This window comes from Elephas maximus, chromosome 1 (assembly GCF_024166365.1).
Source record: "Elephas maximus indicus isolate mEleMax1 chromosome 1, mEleMax1 primary haplotype, whole genome shotgun sequence".
Taxonomy (NCBI): Eukaryota; Metazoa; Chordata; class Mammalia; order Proboscidea; family Elephantidae; genus Elephas; species Elephas maximus.
Window position 1 is genome coordinate 48,311,844 of NC_064819.1, and position 19,066 is coordinate 48,330,909.

At 41.0% G+C, this 19,066-nt stretch overlaps 1 protein-coding gene across 1 annotated transcript in view; it reads right to left on the reverse strand.

Annotated features, from left to right (window-relative positions):
- The window catches only part of F13A1 (coagulation factor XIII A chain), a 235,778-nt gene that overhangs the window by 213,455 nt on the left and 3,257 nt on the right, over window positions 1–19,066 (reverse strand). Inside the window, exon 3 of the mRNA XM_049882606.1 lies at window positions 6,148–6,336. Coding sequence (XP_049738563.1) covers window positions 6,148–6,336 — 189 coding nt within the window. The remainder of the gene's footprint in view (window positions 1–6,147; window positions 6,337–19,066) is intronic.

A 19,066-nucleotide genomic window follows, 5' to 3' on the forward strand; every position in this document is an offset into this window, starting at 1 on the left:
TAACAAACTATGGATAAAATTGTGAAGAATGGGAATTCCAGAACACTTAATTGTGCTCATGAGAAACATTTGCATAGATCAAGAGGCAGCTGTTGAGACAGAACAAAGGGATACTAATTGGTTTAAAGTCAGGAAAGGTGTGCATCAGGGTTATATTCTTTCACCATACCTATTCAATCTGTATGCTGAGCAAATAATAAGAGAAGCTGGGGCATCAGGATTGGAAGAAGACTCATTAACAACCTTCAATATGCAGATGACAGAACCTTGTTTGCTGAAAGTGAAAAGGACTTGAAGCACTTATTGATGAAGATCAAAGACCACAGCCTTCAGTATGGATTGCACTTCAACATAAAGAAAACAAAAATCCTCACAACTGGATAAATGAGCAATATCATGATAAAAGGAGAAAAGACTGAAGTTGTCAAGGATTTCATTTTACTTGGATCCACAATCGAGAGCCATGGGAGCAGCAGTCAAAAAATCAAAAGACGCATTGCATTGGGTAAATCTGCTGCAAAGTACCTCTTTAAAGTTTTGAAGAGCAAAGATGTCATCTTGAAGGCTAACGTGCGCCTGACCCAAGCCATGGTATTTTCCATCGCATCATGTGCATGTGAAAGCTGGACAGTGAATAAGGAAGACAGAAGAAGAATTGACACCTTTGAATTGTGGTGTTGGCAAACAATATTGAATATACCATGGACTGCCAAAAGAACGAACAAATCTGTCTTAGAAGAATACAACCAGAATGCTCCTCAGAAACAAGGATGGCGAGACTGCATTTTACATACTTTGGACATGTTGTCAGGAGGGATCAGTCCCTGGAGAAGGACATCATACTTGGCAAAGTCAGCAGAAAAGAGGAAGACCTTCAGTGAGGTGGATTGACACAGTGGCTACAACAATGAGCTCAAGCATAACAAGGCTTGTAAGGATGGCGCTGGACCTGGCAGTGTTTCGTTCTGTTGTGCATAGGGTCACTATGAGTCAGAACCGACACAACGGCACCTAACAACAACAACTTTTATCAGTAATTTTCATAGATGATACATATCGTATCAAGCTTGTTTTTTTCCTCCTTTATTTTTTTTTGCTTGGTTCCCTCTCCCTTTTGCTCCTCCTTCGCTTAGTTTGGCCCCACTCCTTCTAAGAAACTCATATCAACATCTATGTGTGTCCTTCATACTCTTTTTAGTACTCAGAATATTACACAGATCTATGTACATAGTTTTTTTTTTTTATGTACATAAACAGTTACACACACGTATATGGAAGGCCGTTTGTACATTCTTCTGTATTTTCTTTTCTCATTCACTGTCTTTCTTGAAGTCATCTGGCATAGACATAATTCATTTTTTAAAAATAATAATACATTACGGGAATATATCACTATATATTCAACCATTCCACCATTGAGAAATATTTGTTTCATTTTTTTTCACTATACACAATATTGCAGTAAATATTACCTTTCCAAACCAGATCTTTAATCTATGGTATAAATTCCTAAGAATGGAATTGCTGGGTGAAAGGGCATGTATATTTTTAATATTAGCATATATTGCCAAATTACTTTCCAAAAAGGTTATAAAAAATTGCACATTTCTATCAGCAGTGTATAAGGGTATGCTTTTTCCACATAGCATCCAGGAACAGGTATTATAGTCTTTTTCAAATTTTTGCCAATCTTTTAGATGTTACACACTTACACCTCACTTATCGAGTATTTTGCTATCTAATACTTTGCATTTACAACAATACATCTTCTCCTCACTTGCCAACTATCTCATTATCTGACATTTTGTATTTACAACAACAGTAAAAAATCTTCTATCCAACTATTTTGCACATTAATGACATATGTCTGGCACCAATGAATGCTCAGGTGCAAGGAGAGAGTAGCGCTAGCTATGATGGTTATCTGTCAACTTAGCTGAACCATGATTCTCAGTGGTTTGGCAGTTATGTAATAATGTAATTTGGCAGTTATGCAATGATGTAATTTGGCATTTATATAACAATGTAGTCATCTTCCATTTTGTGATCTGATGTGGCCATCTTCCATTTTCACATAACACTGATTTTGCTTAATGATCTGGTCTTTGGAACCTAACCCTGTTGATAAGTGAGGTGAAGGTATAGTAAAAAATCTACTGCCGACTCTTTTGCACGTTAACAATGTATGTCTGGCAGTAACGAATGCTGAGGTGCAAGGTGAGAGTAATGCTGGCTGCAGCGGACTCGCTATGGTTGGTGTCACCCAATACGGTAACTCATGGTGTCACTCCCCCATGGACCTCCTCTCGTACCAGCCCCAGCCTGCACAGGGGAGATGTCTGGGCTTCTGGGACTCGCCCCCCAGTAGCAGGTGCAGGTGGCTCATGGTGACTCCCAGATACAAGTGGCATGGAGTGGCTACGGTGAGCCAGGAGATCTGGTGGCCTATCTGGGTATACAGTGGCCATGCAGGAATGGTCCCCATCCCCCCACTCTTCACTCTCATGCAGTCCCACCCTGGGTCTGCACCCACTGTGCTGGGGTCCTTTCAGTGTGACCAACCTGCCTGGCTCCAGAGAGCTGCGTTCTGACACCAGCCCTGAGCTCCAACTAGCTCCCAACCCAGCAAGCTGGAGAGCAGAGAGAGGAAGAGACCAAGGGAGTAGAAGGAATGAAGGAGAGGCTGCAGGGGAGGAGTTGGGAGAGAGGGCAGAGAAGGAGGGGAACAGGAGTGGAGAGGAGGAGGGTGTTGGAGTGGACCTGCCATGGTGGATGTGTCACCTGCCAGCCCCAAGATGCAAGGAAGAGTGCAAGGGGCACCCTGCATCCCCACGTCCCTGGTCATCTTCCGTTTTTGCATAACATTGATTTTCACATAATGAACTGGTCTTTGGAACCTAACCATGTCAATAAGTGAGTGGGTATACTTTGCTTCCTTGGTCTACTAATGAATTTAAGCTTATTTTCATCTGATTATTCACCATTTGGCTTTCTCTTTTGCAAATTGACTCTTCACAGCCTTTGCATATTTCCTATTGTTTGTATTATTAGTTTGTAACAGAATTTTTTCCTTTTGCTTTCTACGTTAACATTTTATCTGTTATTGACATTTTGAATATTTTTCCAGATTTATCTTTTGTCTAGAGAATTTGTGGTATTTTGAATTACATATTTATATTTTGTTCATTTATGGTACTTTGGTGTATGTATCATATTTTTACAGGAATAATGTGCACCTTCTGCTTTTGTTTGCAACTGCACCCTCCTCCCATGAGGTATTTTTGTAAACATGTTATGCTAATTGTTTTTACAGCAACATGTAAAAAATTGGTATAGTGGCGCTTATGAAAATATTTCACAGTGGGAGGACGTGGTTGGCAAACAAACATAGAAGGTGCATTTATTTGTGCAAAAATACAGTATTACAAGTATACACACACATACTTATAAGGTCTTTCTTTGACGGTTTTAGAATTTCCAGTCTTAGGTTAAGTGTTCTGACAAAATTGCCTTTTAGAGTTTTATTTTTACATTAATATTTATCCCATCTGAAAGTTAGTAGTATATATCATATGAAATGAGGGTCAATTTTTATTTTCTTTCAGTTGTTCTAGGATCATTTGTAAAAAAAAAAAAGAAAAAACCATACATTTCTTACTCCATTAAATCAACAACTATATTAATTGTGATCTATTTCTAAACTTTCTATTCTCTTCCTGCTATATATATTTTATTCTAATAGCTGGTTCTGATAGAAAATCTATTATTTTTCCTTTGTACAGTTTTTTTTGTTATTGTCAGGTATTCTTTAAAATAAGCTTTATGATTATTTTGTCCAAGGTTTCCCCCAGTCAAAATAAACAAACAAACAAAAAGACTCCATCAGGATCTTAGTTGGTAACGTGTAAAATTTGCATATTGATTTTGGGAGATCTTTTTTATTATTAATATTTTGAGACTTCACATTAAAAGACATACATACCTTTTCATTGATTTTTCATGTGTTTTAAGATTTTACCTGATTTATATAGGTTTCGTGTCTTGTTTTTTTTAGCTTTAGTCTTACATTATTTATAGGTTTGGTCACAATTATAAGTGAAATTTTTTTTCTTATGTTCATTTTTAGGAGTTTAGTGCTAGAAAAGAAAAAAAAGACTATTGATTTCTGTGTATTTATCTTCTATCTAGCCATTTTACAATTATTTTTATTAATACTGTGTTATAGATTGAATTGTGTCCTCCAAAAATATGTGTTGTAAACCCTAACCTCTATACAGCCCTAGTGGCACAGTGGTTAAGTGCTTGGCTGCTATCTGAAAGCTTGGCCGTTTGAACCCACCAGCCACTTCATGGGAGAGAGATAGGGCAGTCTGTAAAGATCACAACCTTGGAAACCCTATGGGGCAGTTCTACTCTGTCCTATAGGATCTCAGTGGGTAGGAACTGACTTGCAACAATGCGTTTGGGTTATATCTGTGGTTATAATCCCTTTTGGGAATGGATGTTCTCTGTTATGTTAATGATACAGTATAAGTGTAAGGTATATCTTAAGTCAATCTCTTCTGAGATATGAAAGAGATTAAAAAAGCAATCAACCAAGCAGAGATGGAGGAAGAGAGATGCCAAGTCACATGAAGATCACCAAGGAACCAAAGGATAGAAGCTCAAAAGAGACCAGGACATTTCTCCAGAGCCAACAGAGAGAGGAGGCCTTCCCCTAGAGCTGGCACCCTAAATTCAGAATTCTAGTCTCCTAAACTGTGAGAAAATAAATTTCTGTCTGTTAAGGCCACACATTTGTGGTAGTTCTGGTATAGCAGCACTAGATAACTAAGACATACTGGTAGTGCTTTTTTCCCTTAATCTATCAGGTTTTCTAGATATAAAACCAAACCAAACCTGTTGCCATTGAGTCCATTATGACTCATAGTGACCCTATAGGACAGAGAACTGCCCCCCATAGAGTTTCCAAGGATTGCCTGACCGATTCAAACTGTAGGCCCTTTGGTTAGCAACCGTAGCACTTAGCCACTACACCATCAGGGTTTCCACTATGCCACCAGGGTTTCCATACAATCATAGCATTAACAAAATATATAGTTTTACCTCCGATTTTTCAGTGTTTACAGTAGTTATTTCTCTTACATTGTTCATTTGTTGAAAGCAGTGCTTTAAAAAAAAAGGAACGATGATAGCAGGCACCCCTGTCTAATTTCTAATTTTTATTAAAATGATGACGTTTTTGCCACTTAGGGTGCCCAATCTGTTAGTTTGGGGTAAAACACCTTTATTATAATTGAGTAGTTTTCTTCCACTTTTGTTTTTCTGAAATGACCCTTGAATTTTATCATGTACCTTTTCAGTGACTATTCAGTTGATTGTCTGATTTTTCTTCCTTCATTTATTTATGTACATGATTACATGGTCAGACTTCCTGATATTGAACTACCCTTGCTTTTTTTTTTTGCATGTGTTTAATTGCAATTTTTGTAAATTCCTAAGAAAAGTTTACCAAAATGTGTCAAGTATTAATCACTATAACTTATAAAAGGGTTCCATGATCTCATGAATTTGAGAAGCACTGGACTAAGCAAAGCTAAATAATGGTACTTCCTAGAATCTTTAAGTCTAATACACATTGTGAATCTTCAAGAGAAGGGTAGAGTACAGCTTATTTATTGAACTTTATTTGATAACCTATTTTCCTCAAACATCCCATGGGACCAAATTAGAGCAGAACAAATTTTGGAAAATGCTCATATGGAGATAGCATGCTATAACGTGCAAATGTTTTCATCACATGAGGCCAATTAAATCATGAGGCACAGGCAATAAATCAAAGATCACAAGTATATGATGCCAAAACCATTAGTCTGAGGAAAAATAACTTATTTAACCAACATTTTGTACCAATTGTACTCACGTTTATTTATACTGCATTTTTGCCTGGGTAAGCCCAAATGATTGATGTTTCGGCATTAAACGGACACAGTTGAGAGCACAGAGTGGTCCAGAGACTGGACGTAATCCCAGCTCCAGCCAAATGTTAATCTGTGATTCCAGGAAATAATGCAGTTTCACCTGTACCCACCCTTCTCTACAGCGCAGTCCATGGCACCATGACTCAGGTTTGCATGTGGTACTCACCAATGACATACTCCACCCTGAAGAGATCCCTTCTGGGGTCATATGCACGATTGAAGTCTATCTGGATGTAGAAAGGCTGTCCTCGACGTACAATCAACTTGTTGTTGTCATACTTGTCAGTGTGGTGGTCCACCTTGTTGCTGTCCCATCTCTCCTTGAACAGGTAAACATTCACGACGTTCAGATAGTCTATGCACAAAGAAAGCAATAGAGGAAGAATGTTAGGTTTGGTTTAAATAGAAACTCAAAAACAAGATTATTTTTCTTGAAGACACTTGGCAGCAAGGTATGTTGAATAAAACTCTTTATGAGAGTCAGCCAACTTGCGAGTCAGTCTCACGTGACATTACTGCTTTTGAAGAAGAGTCTTAGACTTTTTCCACCTTATGGTGTCATTTCAGACCATAGGGCACTCACTTGGGGATAGATGAAGCAGTATTTATAATGCCTATCTTGTAGATCGGAAACCCTGGTGGCGCAGTGGTTAAGTGCTACGGCTGCTAACCAAAGGGTCGGCAGTTTGAATCCACCAGGTGCTCCTTTGAAACTCTATGGGGCAGTTCTACTCTGTCCTGTAAGGTCGCTATGGGTCGGAATCGACTTGACGGCACTGGGTTTGGTTTTTGTTTGATCAAGGACATTGGCTGTTTGCTGACAGACTTCTTGCCTTCCATGCACGAGACCCAAGTTTCATCTCTGGCCAATGCATCTCATGTGCAGCCACCACCAATCTGTCAGTGGTGGTTTGCGTGTTGCTATGATGCTGAACAGGTTTCGGTGGAGCTTCCAGACTAAGGTGGTCTAGGAAGAAAGGCCTAGTGATCTGAATATCAGCTGGTGAAAACCCTATGGATCACAACGATACAATCTGCAACTGATCATGAGGATGGCACAGCACTGGGTAGCATTTCATTCTGTTGTGCATGGCGTCAAATTAGTTGGTGGCTGACTAGATGGCGGCTAACAACAGTGCAAGCATCTCATAGATCTAGACACAGAAAAGCTAGGACCAGAGTTCAGGTCTCCAGATTCTCAGGCTCATGATGATATACTTTAGGTCTGATGCTTTCCATTGTGACCAGCGCTTCACTGTGTGACTGGCTAGGGATAAGTCGGAAACAGTCACTCCAATTTTATCATCTTTTAAAAGGGAAGAATCAAATCTGACATAGTCTCAAAGGGATGTTTCAAGGACAAAGTTGCCCATGAATCCAAAATTCTTCTCTTAACTAAGGAAGGTTCAAATAACCCCTTCTTCTGTAATTCTAAAACTAGAACTGGTCACTCAAAGGCAGGAAGCGAGGGGCAGGTTTGGAGAAAAGGCCCTAACACACCTATGTTCCATGTCGTGCTTCCCTAGCTACTAAATGACCAACCTACAAATCACGCCCTGATTTGCTTGACTCCAAAATCCACATTTTTTTTCCCTCTGATTTTTGGAATCAAGAGTGTGAATGTTGGCTATACATAAGGAGCCCTGGTGGTACAGCGATTAAGTGCTCAGCTGCTAACCAAAATGTCGGACGTTCAAACCCACCAGCCACTCCACATGAGAAAGATGTGGCAATTGGATTACCTAAAGATTACAACCCTGGAAATCCTATGGGGCAGTTCTCCTCTCTCCTAACGTTCGTTATGAGTTGAAATTGACTTGATGGTAACAGGTTTTTATAACTTTGCATAAATGACATAAACTCATTTCCTCGTTCATAAAATGTAGACACTAACATTTATTTCACAGACTCACATAGAGACTACCTGAGATCACTGAATGTGAAGGTAACTCTTAACTACTCAGCTACACTGTACTTTAGAAAATCTAGTCTAAAAACAGATTTCTGCATGTGTATTTGGAGTTCTAATGGGCCATCGGGAAGGGAAGGCTGGGGGTGGGTGGGCTCTCTGGATATGTCCTCGGTTGGAGCCATTTCACGTGGCCTGGTGCTCAGTGGGTTGTTCTGAGTGCAACATTACTGCAAACGGAGAACGCAAGCTGCAGTTTTATTTTTACCTCATCTCAGAGCCCAGCTACAGCACACGGCCCCCTGAAGGGCACTTTCTTTCCATTATGCTGTGGGCTGAATATGCTTAATTTTCTAGACCTCTCTCTTCCAGGCTGCCTTCCTTCTAAGTTCCCTGGCCTTATTGAAGTCACAATCCCCAGTGTTAAACCAGCCTAGGAGAAAACATAAGAATCATAAACATCGCAGCTGAAAAAGACCTTAGTAATCAACTCATCTGGCCTTCTTTCTTAACACAGTGCCTTTTAATAAGGTCTTTTCAACAACAACAAAAAAATTTCTAAGAACCACAAGTCCTCAGAAATGGGTTCAATCAATTTTCCATTCATTAGCACCACTGGAAGGAATATACTGACATTATAATTTCACAGAATCTCTGAGTTCAAAGGCACTTTCTGGAGCATCTGGCATACCTGCTATCTACTGCATGAAACATCTCCATGAAAGCGTCAGTACTTGGGATTCTAGCCTCCACGGGAACAGGGAACTCACCACCTGAGAGGGAAAACTGTCTCATTTTTAAGCAACTCTAATTATTTGAAAAATCCTCTTAAAACGAACTGACATTGGCTTTTCTATAATTTTTCTACCCATGAATCCTGGTTCTGACGTCTGGATAAATACAGCATATGTCTTCTATGCATTTCGTCTGGCACTCGTTAGATATTGAACGACTGCTGTCATGATTTCTCTAAGTGAAACATTCTCCATTTCCTCAACTGTTCTTTAAGAAATTATTTCAGGAACTTTTATTCATTACTGTTTTGGAAAACATTCCATTTTGTCAGTTTCTCTCTTGAAATGTAGTTCCCAGAATTAAGTACGTTACTCTGGTTGTAGTTTTTCCAAGAAAAAACAATGAGAAAGTCACTTCTTTCCAAATAAATAATATATTTCTATTATTTTGGCCCAAGATATCCTTAGTGTTTTCAATAATCATTCTTTAATGTTGCCAAAACCCTTAAAAATACATTCTGATGTCATTCCTACCAATAATGGATTTAAATTCAATTCAAACTCAAAAACCACTGCTATCAAGTTGATTCTGACTCATAGTGACCCCAAAGGACACAGCAGAACTGCCCTATTGGGCTTCCAAGGCTATAAATCTTTACAGAAGCAGACTGCCACATCTTTCTCCTGCAGAGCCGCTGGTGGGTTCAAACCGTCAACCTCTTGGTTAGCAGCCTAGCACTTTAACTGCTGAGCCACTAGGGCTTAAAAATTCAATTCAGACCCTGCAAATCACTCACCCATGCTGTTATTTGACCAGGTCTATTTATTTATTACTTATGCAATTGTTTTTTTCTGCTTAACTCATTTTTAGCACCTTACATGTGTTAATATTATTTCATTTATTGAATTTGGTTCATTGTTCCATGCTGTTAAGATAATTTTAGACCCTAAGTATGCATTCAATATATTTAATATCCTCTCTTGATTCCTGTCCACCATGAATTTTATCAATGTATTATTTTATGTTGTCAACTAAGACATGGCTGTGTTGTTGTGGTTGTGTGCTTTCCAGTGGATTCTGACTCATAGTGACCCCACGTGGCAGAGCAGAACTGCCCTACTGGGTTCCTTGGGCTGCCATCTTTATCAGAGCAGATCACCAGGCCTTTTCTTCTGCAGAGCCACGGGTGGGTTCAAACCACTGACCTTTCATTTAGCAGCCAAGTGCTTACCCATTGCACAACTGCCTAATAAAAATAAGCTAGGTAAATGCACAGTGTTAGGTACTAAAAAGTGAACAGATAGTTACAATACAGTACAATAAATACTCTGACAAAGAAGGGTACGTTACCAGCGGGGGATGTCTGGAAGGAGCCCCTCGCTCAGACTAGAAAGGATAAAGCAGCTCTCTGGAGGAAGTGAAGTATAAGCTGTAGTCTTAAAGATGAGTAAGTTATCCAGGTGGGGAGGTGGGGAAGAAATTGTGAAGCATGTGTGAAGAACGAGGCAAGAGAGGGCATGTTTTGTTTAAGAAGTTGGAAGATGATTGGTTGCCTGCGTATAGTAGGAGGAGCCACAGTGGAAGAGTAGCCTGGAGTCCGCCCATACAAGCCTGGTAGACCATGTTAAGGAGTTTGGACTTAATTTTAACTTCAGTTTTTCACCAGGCCTTCTTTCCACGGAGCCGCTGGGTGGATTCAAACCATGTGAGGCACTCAGGGACCTCTAATTTTAGATGCTATGTGTGTATTTTAGATGCTATGTGTGTTTATATATATTTTAAAAAACCAAGCCAAACCCGCTGCAGTCTAGTCCATTCCGACCCATAGCGACCCTATAGGGCAGAGTAGAACTGCCCGGTAGAGTTTCCAAGGAGCGCTTGGCGGGTTTGAACTGCTGACCTTTTGGTTAGCAGCCGTAGCGCTTAACCACTACACCACCAGGGTTTCTTCTGTGTGTGTGTGTGCGCGCGTGCGTGTGTGTGTGTGTATATATATATATATATATATATATAAAATCATGTCAGTTTGCTGTTTCAGGTCTTCATCGGACCCCCATTGAAAGATTACAGATATCTTGATATACATGTATATATGGCAGTCAAAAGGCTGCTGCAGTGTTCTGGGTGAGAGATGGTGGGGAGTCCAGTCTGCCGGTGGGAATGGAATGTGCTGGTCCTGGAACACTCCCAGGGCTTACCCCTCCCCTCCGCCCCATGAGGATTTGCCCCAGAATGTGTGTATCAGCTTTATGGCTTGCCTTCCCAAATAGGCAAGCCATAAAGCTGATACACTCATTTTCAGGAAACCCTGGTGGTGTAGTGGTTAAGTGCTACAGCTACTAATCAAGAGGTCGGCAGTTCGAATCCACCAGGCGCTCCTTAGAAACCACATGGGGCAGTTCTACTCTGTTCTATAGGGTTGCTATGAGTCGGAATCAACTCGATGGGTAGTGGGTTTGGTTTTTTGTTTGGTTTTCCCAAATAGCTTTGACTCTAGGGAAAAATAAATCTGGAGAGGGAGGAAACTCAAGTAATACTCCAGTACCTATGACAGTTGTAGTTCTCACTGCAAAATGTAGTTGGTGTGAGGTTTGAGTGAGGAAATGCATCCTGTGCTCCATCACAGGCCTGGCACGTGGCACATGCTCAATAAACGACAGCAGTGATGGAATTAAAATAGCACTGAGCATTTGGGCAGACACCTGGGGTGGATGAGCTGGCATATCAGGTATCTGAGAGGGCATGATGGAAGGCTGGAATTTGAGCAAGGGGAAGCCATCAAGGTAAGGAACGTCTCCCCGTGAGGCTTGTAGGAGTGGCCTTCCAGCCCTCTCCAGGCCAGCTTACCCCTCCCATCCACTGTCTTCTGACCACACAGGCTGGCTTTCCTTTCCTGAATTTCTTCAGGTGGGCAGAATCCTTTTCTCCTCTCAATTACCAGAACACTGATTTCTTTCTTTCTTTTTTTTTAATGTGCATTATCATAAAGCACTTTGTGTGTTTATGTAGGTGATTTAATCTATTAGATTATAAACTCCTTGAGAACGGGACTGTGTCTTAATCGTCTTGTCACTGTGCCTGGGCAATGTGAAAAATGCTATAGAAATATGCAAATATGTCATTTCTCACTTTATACAAACCCAATGCCTGAAAATTAGAGCTTGGAGTTGACTATTCATTTTAAAATGGATTTTTTCACTTATTATAGGATTAACCACAGGAATCCTTTAAATGTCATTTTTCAGACAATGTCATTCTCAATATATGCTCGTTTGGGGGCCATGTGTATTGCTGAAAATGGTGATACAGGTTTTTATAACACGAGGCCTCCAGATCAATAGTTTTGTTTCAGTTTGGAATAAAAATGTTCTATCTTCATACAGCCCGCTCTTAACTGCTCATAAGAAAGAGTAAACAAAACGGTGCTAATGAATCCCTTTTGAGTATAAAACTTACACCAAAAAAACCCACAAAAAAACCCCAAAACTCAATATAAAGAGATGCTTGTGGGTTTACAGTTCTTTCCTAGTGGAAAAAATTAGGTATGTATATATGAATGAGAAGAGCTTTTTTAAGATAGTGTAGGCTATATCATTATGCTTTTGACAACATTTAACTCTAAGCATGGAGTTTTAAAAAAATGTTATTTTTTCTAAGTGATCTTTTCATTCTCTATTGCAACATTACCCTAACAATTCAATGCCTTTAGGAAGAAAGAAAAAAAAAAATTATAGGAAATCATAGGAGTGCTCCAAGTGGGGAAGAACTAAGGCAGTGATAAGTAAATTTTCTCTGTGTAATCTCTTAAAGTAACAGTCCACCTTAAATTAACTTAGAAAAATATTTCATTTAAAAAAGAAAACTGGATAAAGGTATAGAAGATTAAAAGCTACCCTGAGAGGTAGAGAGTTTAAAGAAATAACATTGCAGACTGTGGTCAAATGCATAAAATGTAGAGAAGGGTAATATGCACAGTAGTTTATTCTTTAGAAGGAGAGAAGGGAGTGGCAGCCATGATGCCTTCTCTCAAATGTAATCTCCTAATTGGTTTATGGATTTATTGGGGGCTGACCCAGATTTTGGCCTTGGTGGTTCAGTGGTAGAATTCTTGTCTTCCATGTGGGAGACTCGGGTTTGAGTCCCACACAGTGTACCTTACACACAGCCACCACCTGTCTGTCAGTGGAGGCTTGTGTATTGCTATGATGCTGAATAGGTTTCAGCAGATCTTCCAAACTAAGATGGGCTAGGAAGAAACACCTGATGATTCACTTCTGAAAATCAGCCCTTGGAAATTCTATGGATCACAACGGTCTGATCTGCCGCTGTTCTTGGGGATGGTGCAGGACCGGCAGTGTTCTGTTCTGTTGTGCATGGGGTCACCAGGAGTGTGGGGCAAATGACAGCTAACAACAACAAGAGTCCCAAAAATTGGAGAAGGAGGTAACACTCTCCATACCACAGATTTTCTTCACTGCTCGTAGATTGTCACACCAGGTTAAGCCAAGTATCTGGGTCTTACAGTATCTGGTAATAGAAGGACTCTAAAAATGGTTGTCATAAAATATGGGCAGAGATATAAAAGTAACATAGTTCTTTCTATCCTCCAATTTCTTTAGCAGTGCCCTTTCCCACATAGTGGGCACTCAAACATTTATTAAGCTGGAATATTGATTTTTGCTTTGTTTATTGATTTGATGAGACTTAGTTTAGGTTGAAAGAACCCTCTCATCATCCAGGCTCCATTTGCCACAAACAGGAAATGAATTTGCTTCTTCTTTTTTTTTTCTTCTCCCTGTCCAAACCCACTTCTTGGAAAAATGTAGGAGCAGCTCATTGTTAAGCCACTTTTTTTTTTTTGTAGACATATTGTAGCTGGAAACTTGGCAGCTCGCTATTTCAGAGTGACAGCTTTCAAAAAGTCTACCTAATACAATTTAGCCTAATTCCAAACACATCAGAAAGTGTACTGTTTAGGAAAAAAATCTCTCCTTGCAAACCAGCTGCATTTTTCTCCTACACTTTCCCTAATATGAAAAAAAGTGGATTATTTTCTCCCTAGGTTGTAAAAATATTCTTCAGAGAATGATTATACCTGTCAGGAATGGAATCTTGAAATCAGTTTAATGTTTAGGTTCATATTCTAGGGACTCCCTGGTGAACTGAATTCTCTGTGCAATCTTTGGTAATATTATTACTAAACTATGAGCATAAATGCTACCCAGGAGGAAACAAGTCTGTTTACTGTGAAGAGAGCAACAGGATAATGGGTTCTTCCTCACACATCTTTTAGATGCCCAGAATACTAAAGTATCATTAATTGGAATGATTTTTTTTTTCCCCTTAAGCAGCAGTTTTTTTAACTGTTACTATTAAGATGTCCTATTGGGTCACTATGAGTTGGAAATGATTCGACAGCAATGGGTTTGGTTTGGGGTTTGGCATACCCTAGCTTGAGAGGAAACTAGAATAAGAAACAAGATACCAGTTGCTCCAGGATCTCCCAGTCATCTGGTCTACTTCGCCTCCAGCTTGAACTCTCTCCATAGTCTCCAAATATAGCCCCCCCACCCCATTTTCTCTTCTCCACTACAATTACCTTTATAAAACAATTCTGATTATGTCATTTTGCTACTTAAAATCCTTGCCAAGTACCATGTGATCTGCATGATGAAGGCTGAAGTCTTCCGGCCTGCTGCACCACGGTCCCTGCCTGTGTTTCCAAGATGACTGACTGCCTTCTCTTCCTGCCGGCCACACCGCACCTGTCGTTCTCCAAGGAGAGCTTTTCTTTCCCGTTCCCACAACTTGGCACACACTGTCCCCTGTGTTGGAAGTGACCTTCCGCACCCTTGTCTGCCTGGAAAATATCTGTTCATTTTTTAGACCCAACTCAGATGTCCCTTCCTCATGAAGCCTTCCTCACCCCTTTCCCACTCCACCCTTACCATTCTTCATTTCTTTCTCTGCTTTTCCATATGTTTGCACACATTTCTGTTATTGTATTCACTGAATTGCAATTATCTTTTGTCTGTTTTGTCTACTAGACTGAGAGTTGCTTGAGGCCAGGGACTGGCACGCACATCTTTGTGTCCCCAGAGAAAGCCTGGCCCAGTTTCTGACACACAGTAAATGTTTTTCCGGGAACTCAAAGAGAGGAAGGACTGATGTTTGCAACATTGTTTCTTAATCTCTGTTGGATGCCTGTCTCATCCTTTCAATTCCCCTGAATGCAGACAGGTTTACTCTGCACAAAGGGGAGATTGATAATTAACTGGTTTATTAGTTTACTTAGTTCTGACAAGGAGTGGTGGAGGAGAGGAGACTTAAGAAGGCACAAGACCTCATTAACCTGAAAACATAAATTCTACGTGACTTTTTAAAATAGAGACATGCTTGCTTTTCAATTTGAATTCATTGCATTAGACCTGTCAAATAAGTTTCACAATCACTGCTGCAAATGATCACATATTGTTAATAACACAGAGTCAAACCAGCCCGAGAATCTAAGGTTATCTTCTAGGACATGAAATTCCCAGCTCAACATAACCTTTGAGGACAGAAAGGCTGTAGAGAGATTTTCAGAAACACCATGCAGAGCGTGCACAGCAGTTTGTTAGAAATCAACGCAAATCCAGACCACCTGAGAGAGTCTCACAGTACGTTTCCTGGCTACAATCGAGTTCAAATGGGGACATGAAGGATCCCTAAAACCATGCAGGATGTCAAATGCCACCACTACTGACCAGTCCCAACTCTGGGGTGGTAGTGTCACCTCAAAAACTTCAATTTTTCTTCAAAAGTGTGGTGTTGTAGGGGAGGAAACTTGAGTTTATACATTTTGAAATACAGATTTTACTAAAACAGTTTTAACCAAATAGTCACCAAAGCCAACTAAGGGTGTTATACACACTCAGTTGAAAGCTGTATACAATGATAAAAAAAAAAACCCAAAACGAAACCCACCACCATCAAGTCAATTCTGGCTCATAGTAACAATATAGGACAGAGTGGAGCTGCCGCGTGGGGTTTCCAAGGCTGTAAATTTTTACTGAAGCAGACTGACACATCTTTCTCCCACAGAGCAGCTGGTGGGTTTGAACTGCTGACCTTGTGTTTTGTGGCAAAGTGCTTTAACCACTGCGCCGCCAGAGCACCTGTATATACAGTGACAGTCAGGGATTACTGACAGACTATTAAAAATGAAAAAACTTGGATTCTTCCTCTTTTCCTGGTCTTTTTTTTTTAAATTGTGCTTTAAGTGAAAGTTTACAAATCAAGTCAGTCTCTCATACAAAAATTTATATACACCTTGCTATGTACTCCTAGTTGCTCTCCCCCAAATGAGACAGCACATACCTTCTCTCCACCCTATGTTCCCTGTGTCCATTCAGCCAGCTTCTGTCCCCCCTGCCTTCTCATCTCCCTTCCAGACAGGAGCTGCCCACATAGTCTCATGTGTCTAATTGAGACAAGAAGCTCACTCCACACCAGTATCATTTTCTATCTTAGAGTCCAGTCCAATCCCCTTTTCCTGTTCTTATCTCTCTTTCCTTCTCCGTTTCACAAGAAGAAGTTGGTAAAGGGAAGAGCTATCAATAAAAAAAAAAAAAGAAGAAGAAATAGAGTTTGACTCAGGGCTCCGTGTTCTTCAGAGGCCAAGTCATCCTCAAATGGGTGATCAGGAGACAAGTCCTCTTGGGGGCCACTAGTGGCCACTGAGTGAACTGCAAGAAGATGTTATTTAAAATGAGTGCCTATGCCTTCCTGTGGGCAGTGTCAGTTCAGTGGTAGAATTCTCACCTTCCTTTGTGGAGACCCCGGTTCAATTCCCAGCAATGCACCTCAGGCTCAGCCACCACCCATCTGTCAGTGGAGGCTTGCATGTTGCTTTGAGGCTGAACAGGTTTCAGCGGAGCTTCAGAACTAAAATGGACTGGGAAGAAAGCCCTGGCAATCTACTTCTGAAAATCAGCCCATGAAAACTATGGCTCACACTGGTCTGGTCCGCAAAAGATCATGGGGATGGCACAGGACCAGGCAGTGTTTTATTCTGTTGTGCATGGGGTTACCATGAGTCAAGGACTGTAGCTAACAACAACGACATGCCTTCTACCGGTAAAAAAAAAAAAAAAAAAAAAGACTAAATTTGATCAATTTAGAGCCAGAACACCTGCATGTCTAAATGCTTTTAGAATCATTAAACAGAAATCTGAAATGTAAAGAAACCAAGAGAGGGATCTCCTTGTTTGGGCAGTTCATATGGTGGCTTTTATGTTTTCTATCATAGTCATCTGTGACTTAATGCTGTACTTCCTGAGGATAGAGACTCAATCCTCATAGCATGTAGCACTTAGCTCATTTGTGTGAGAAATATTAAATGAATGCATGCTTATAAAATCCAGACTCTGTTATTAATAATAAACTGATAATTACCTTAAAAAAACAAACACAAAAAACCTTAGGGCTGATGAATTAGTCAATTCTCCAGTGATTGACTGTGCTCATTCATTCTACAAATAGCCATGGCACACTCACACTGCCTTTACCAGGGCCTCTATGAGCACCCCAGAATGTCACCTATGACGATAAAGTAATAATGACTGATTTTTTTCCCAAAGTAATTCAGTTAAGCTGCCCTATGCCTCGAAAAATAAACAAAAAGCAACAATCCTGTGTATATATATATTTTTAAATTGACTTCCCTGCTCAAGTTCTCTGGCAGCTGTGGGGTCTTACTGGCAACATTTTGTTCAGATTTCAGATTTACAGGGCTACGGGCTGGACATATTCCGCTCTGAAACAAGTCTTCACTTGAGTGGCTTCCTGATCTTGTTAGATTACAATAATTTGTACATTCTGAATCAACGAACATTTTTTGGTCACGTGCTATGTGTCAGATACAGGCACTGTTCATGTGATCTTCATGACAACCTGTGAAGTAGGTGTTGCTTCTATTTTGCTGATGGAGAAACTGAGGCTTAGGGCCCTTACACAACTTGCTCTGGGTCCCCGGTGAGCAAGTGGCAAGTGTCTGATAGGAACCCGGTCTTCCCAACTCAGGACCAGGGTGCTCTCTGCAACACTGCATGCCCTTTTCTGGAGGTTCACATATGTCCTCACTGACCCGGGCCAGGGCAGCTGTGTCCCCTTCCTTTATCTGTTCTTCCTTCCTAATTCTTCCAGCACCTTGGCACCCCATTGCCAGGTCCAGGGTCTTCTCTGCCAAAAGGGATTTTGCTAGTAAATGGAATATACTAAAGTGATCTGCTTGGTAATTTGTTGTCTGCATGCTTTCCAACTATATTTACATTCTTTAAAAAACAAAAATTCCAAGAACAGGCAGTGAAGAATATCAACTGCTTGCTTTGGCCCTCAGTTCCAAGTCTCTTCTCACGCAGTGTTAGAGAACGGAGCGCTTAGCTGGGGAAGAGTGTTCAGAACTACAAGTTCTTCCTGGCCCCTCAAACTGAACTGCTCACTAAGGATGCCCTTCTGACCTGTGCCCACTGGCCCCACCCTCCACACAATTGGGATGGCGCCTAATGCGGTGGACTGGATGTCTCTTTCTTTTCATAATTTGATACCAAATTGTCTAGAGATGACACTATCACAATCAAACTGTCTGCAGTGCCTGGGCAGGTCTTTGGCTTTGCTGGATTTGTTAGCAGTCCACAGTGTCCTTTCTCTTTGCTCCTGATTTAACCCTTGCTGCCAAGAGGGCTGCATCAACCTGGGACTTTCCGCTATGAGATCTTTCTGAGGGGAATTGCCTGCAGAGCCACAGGGTGACCATGACCATTCCCAGCAACTAGATGTTTTCTTTCTGCTGGACCCAGCACAGGGCATCCTCAGGATCACAACTGGGTCCTACCCAGGTGTATATGTGCTAGTGACAAAATGTGCTCCCTGCTAGATGCCACTCAGGGAGGTGAGTCTGTCCCTGCTGGGGCCCAAGGGACCAGCGTCTATGTCTCCAAATCACCACTGGCACCTGTGCCCTGTCACAGCCGACAAGGTGAGTAGAGGTCAGGTCCCGCAGGATCAGGCAGAGATCAAGGCAGGGGAATCAGTTTGCCTCGCTTGCTCACCAGACAGCTTGGAGAGAAACAGAGGCTTCCATCACCATTAGTGTCAAAGTCTGGCACCTCTCAACAGCTCTGAACTTTGCAGCAGTGGATGGAGGAGGTGGGAGGGAGAAGGAAGGAGGTGGAAGCCAGACAACCCGAAGAGCCACAGTATTTTGGAAGTGGAGTCCTCCAGCTAGGGAAAAATCTTCAAAGCATAGAACAGTATGGCTGCAAGAGGCCTCCACTCACGCAACGCACTTATTTTTTAGAGGAAATAATGGAGAAGAAGAAAGACAAAGTAATTCCCCTAAGGCAACAAGGCTACTAAATGGCAGAACTGGAATAAGAGTCCAGGTCTCTGGTGTCTTCAC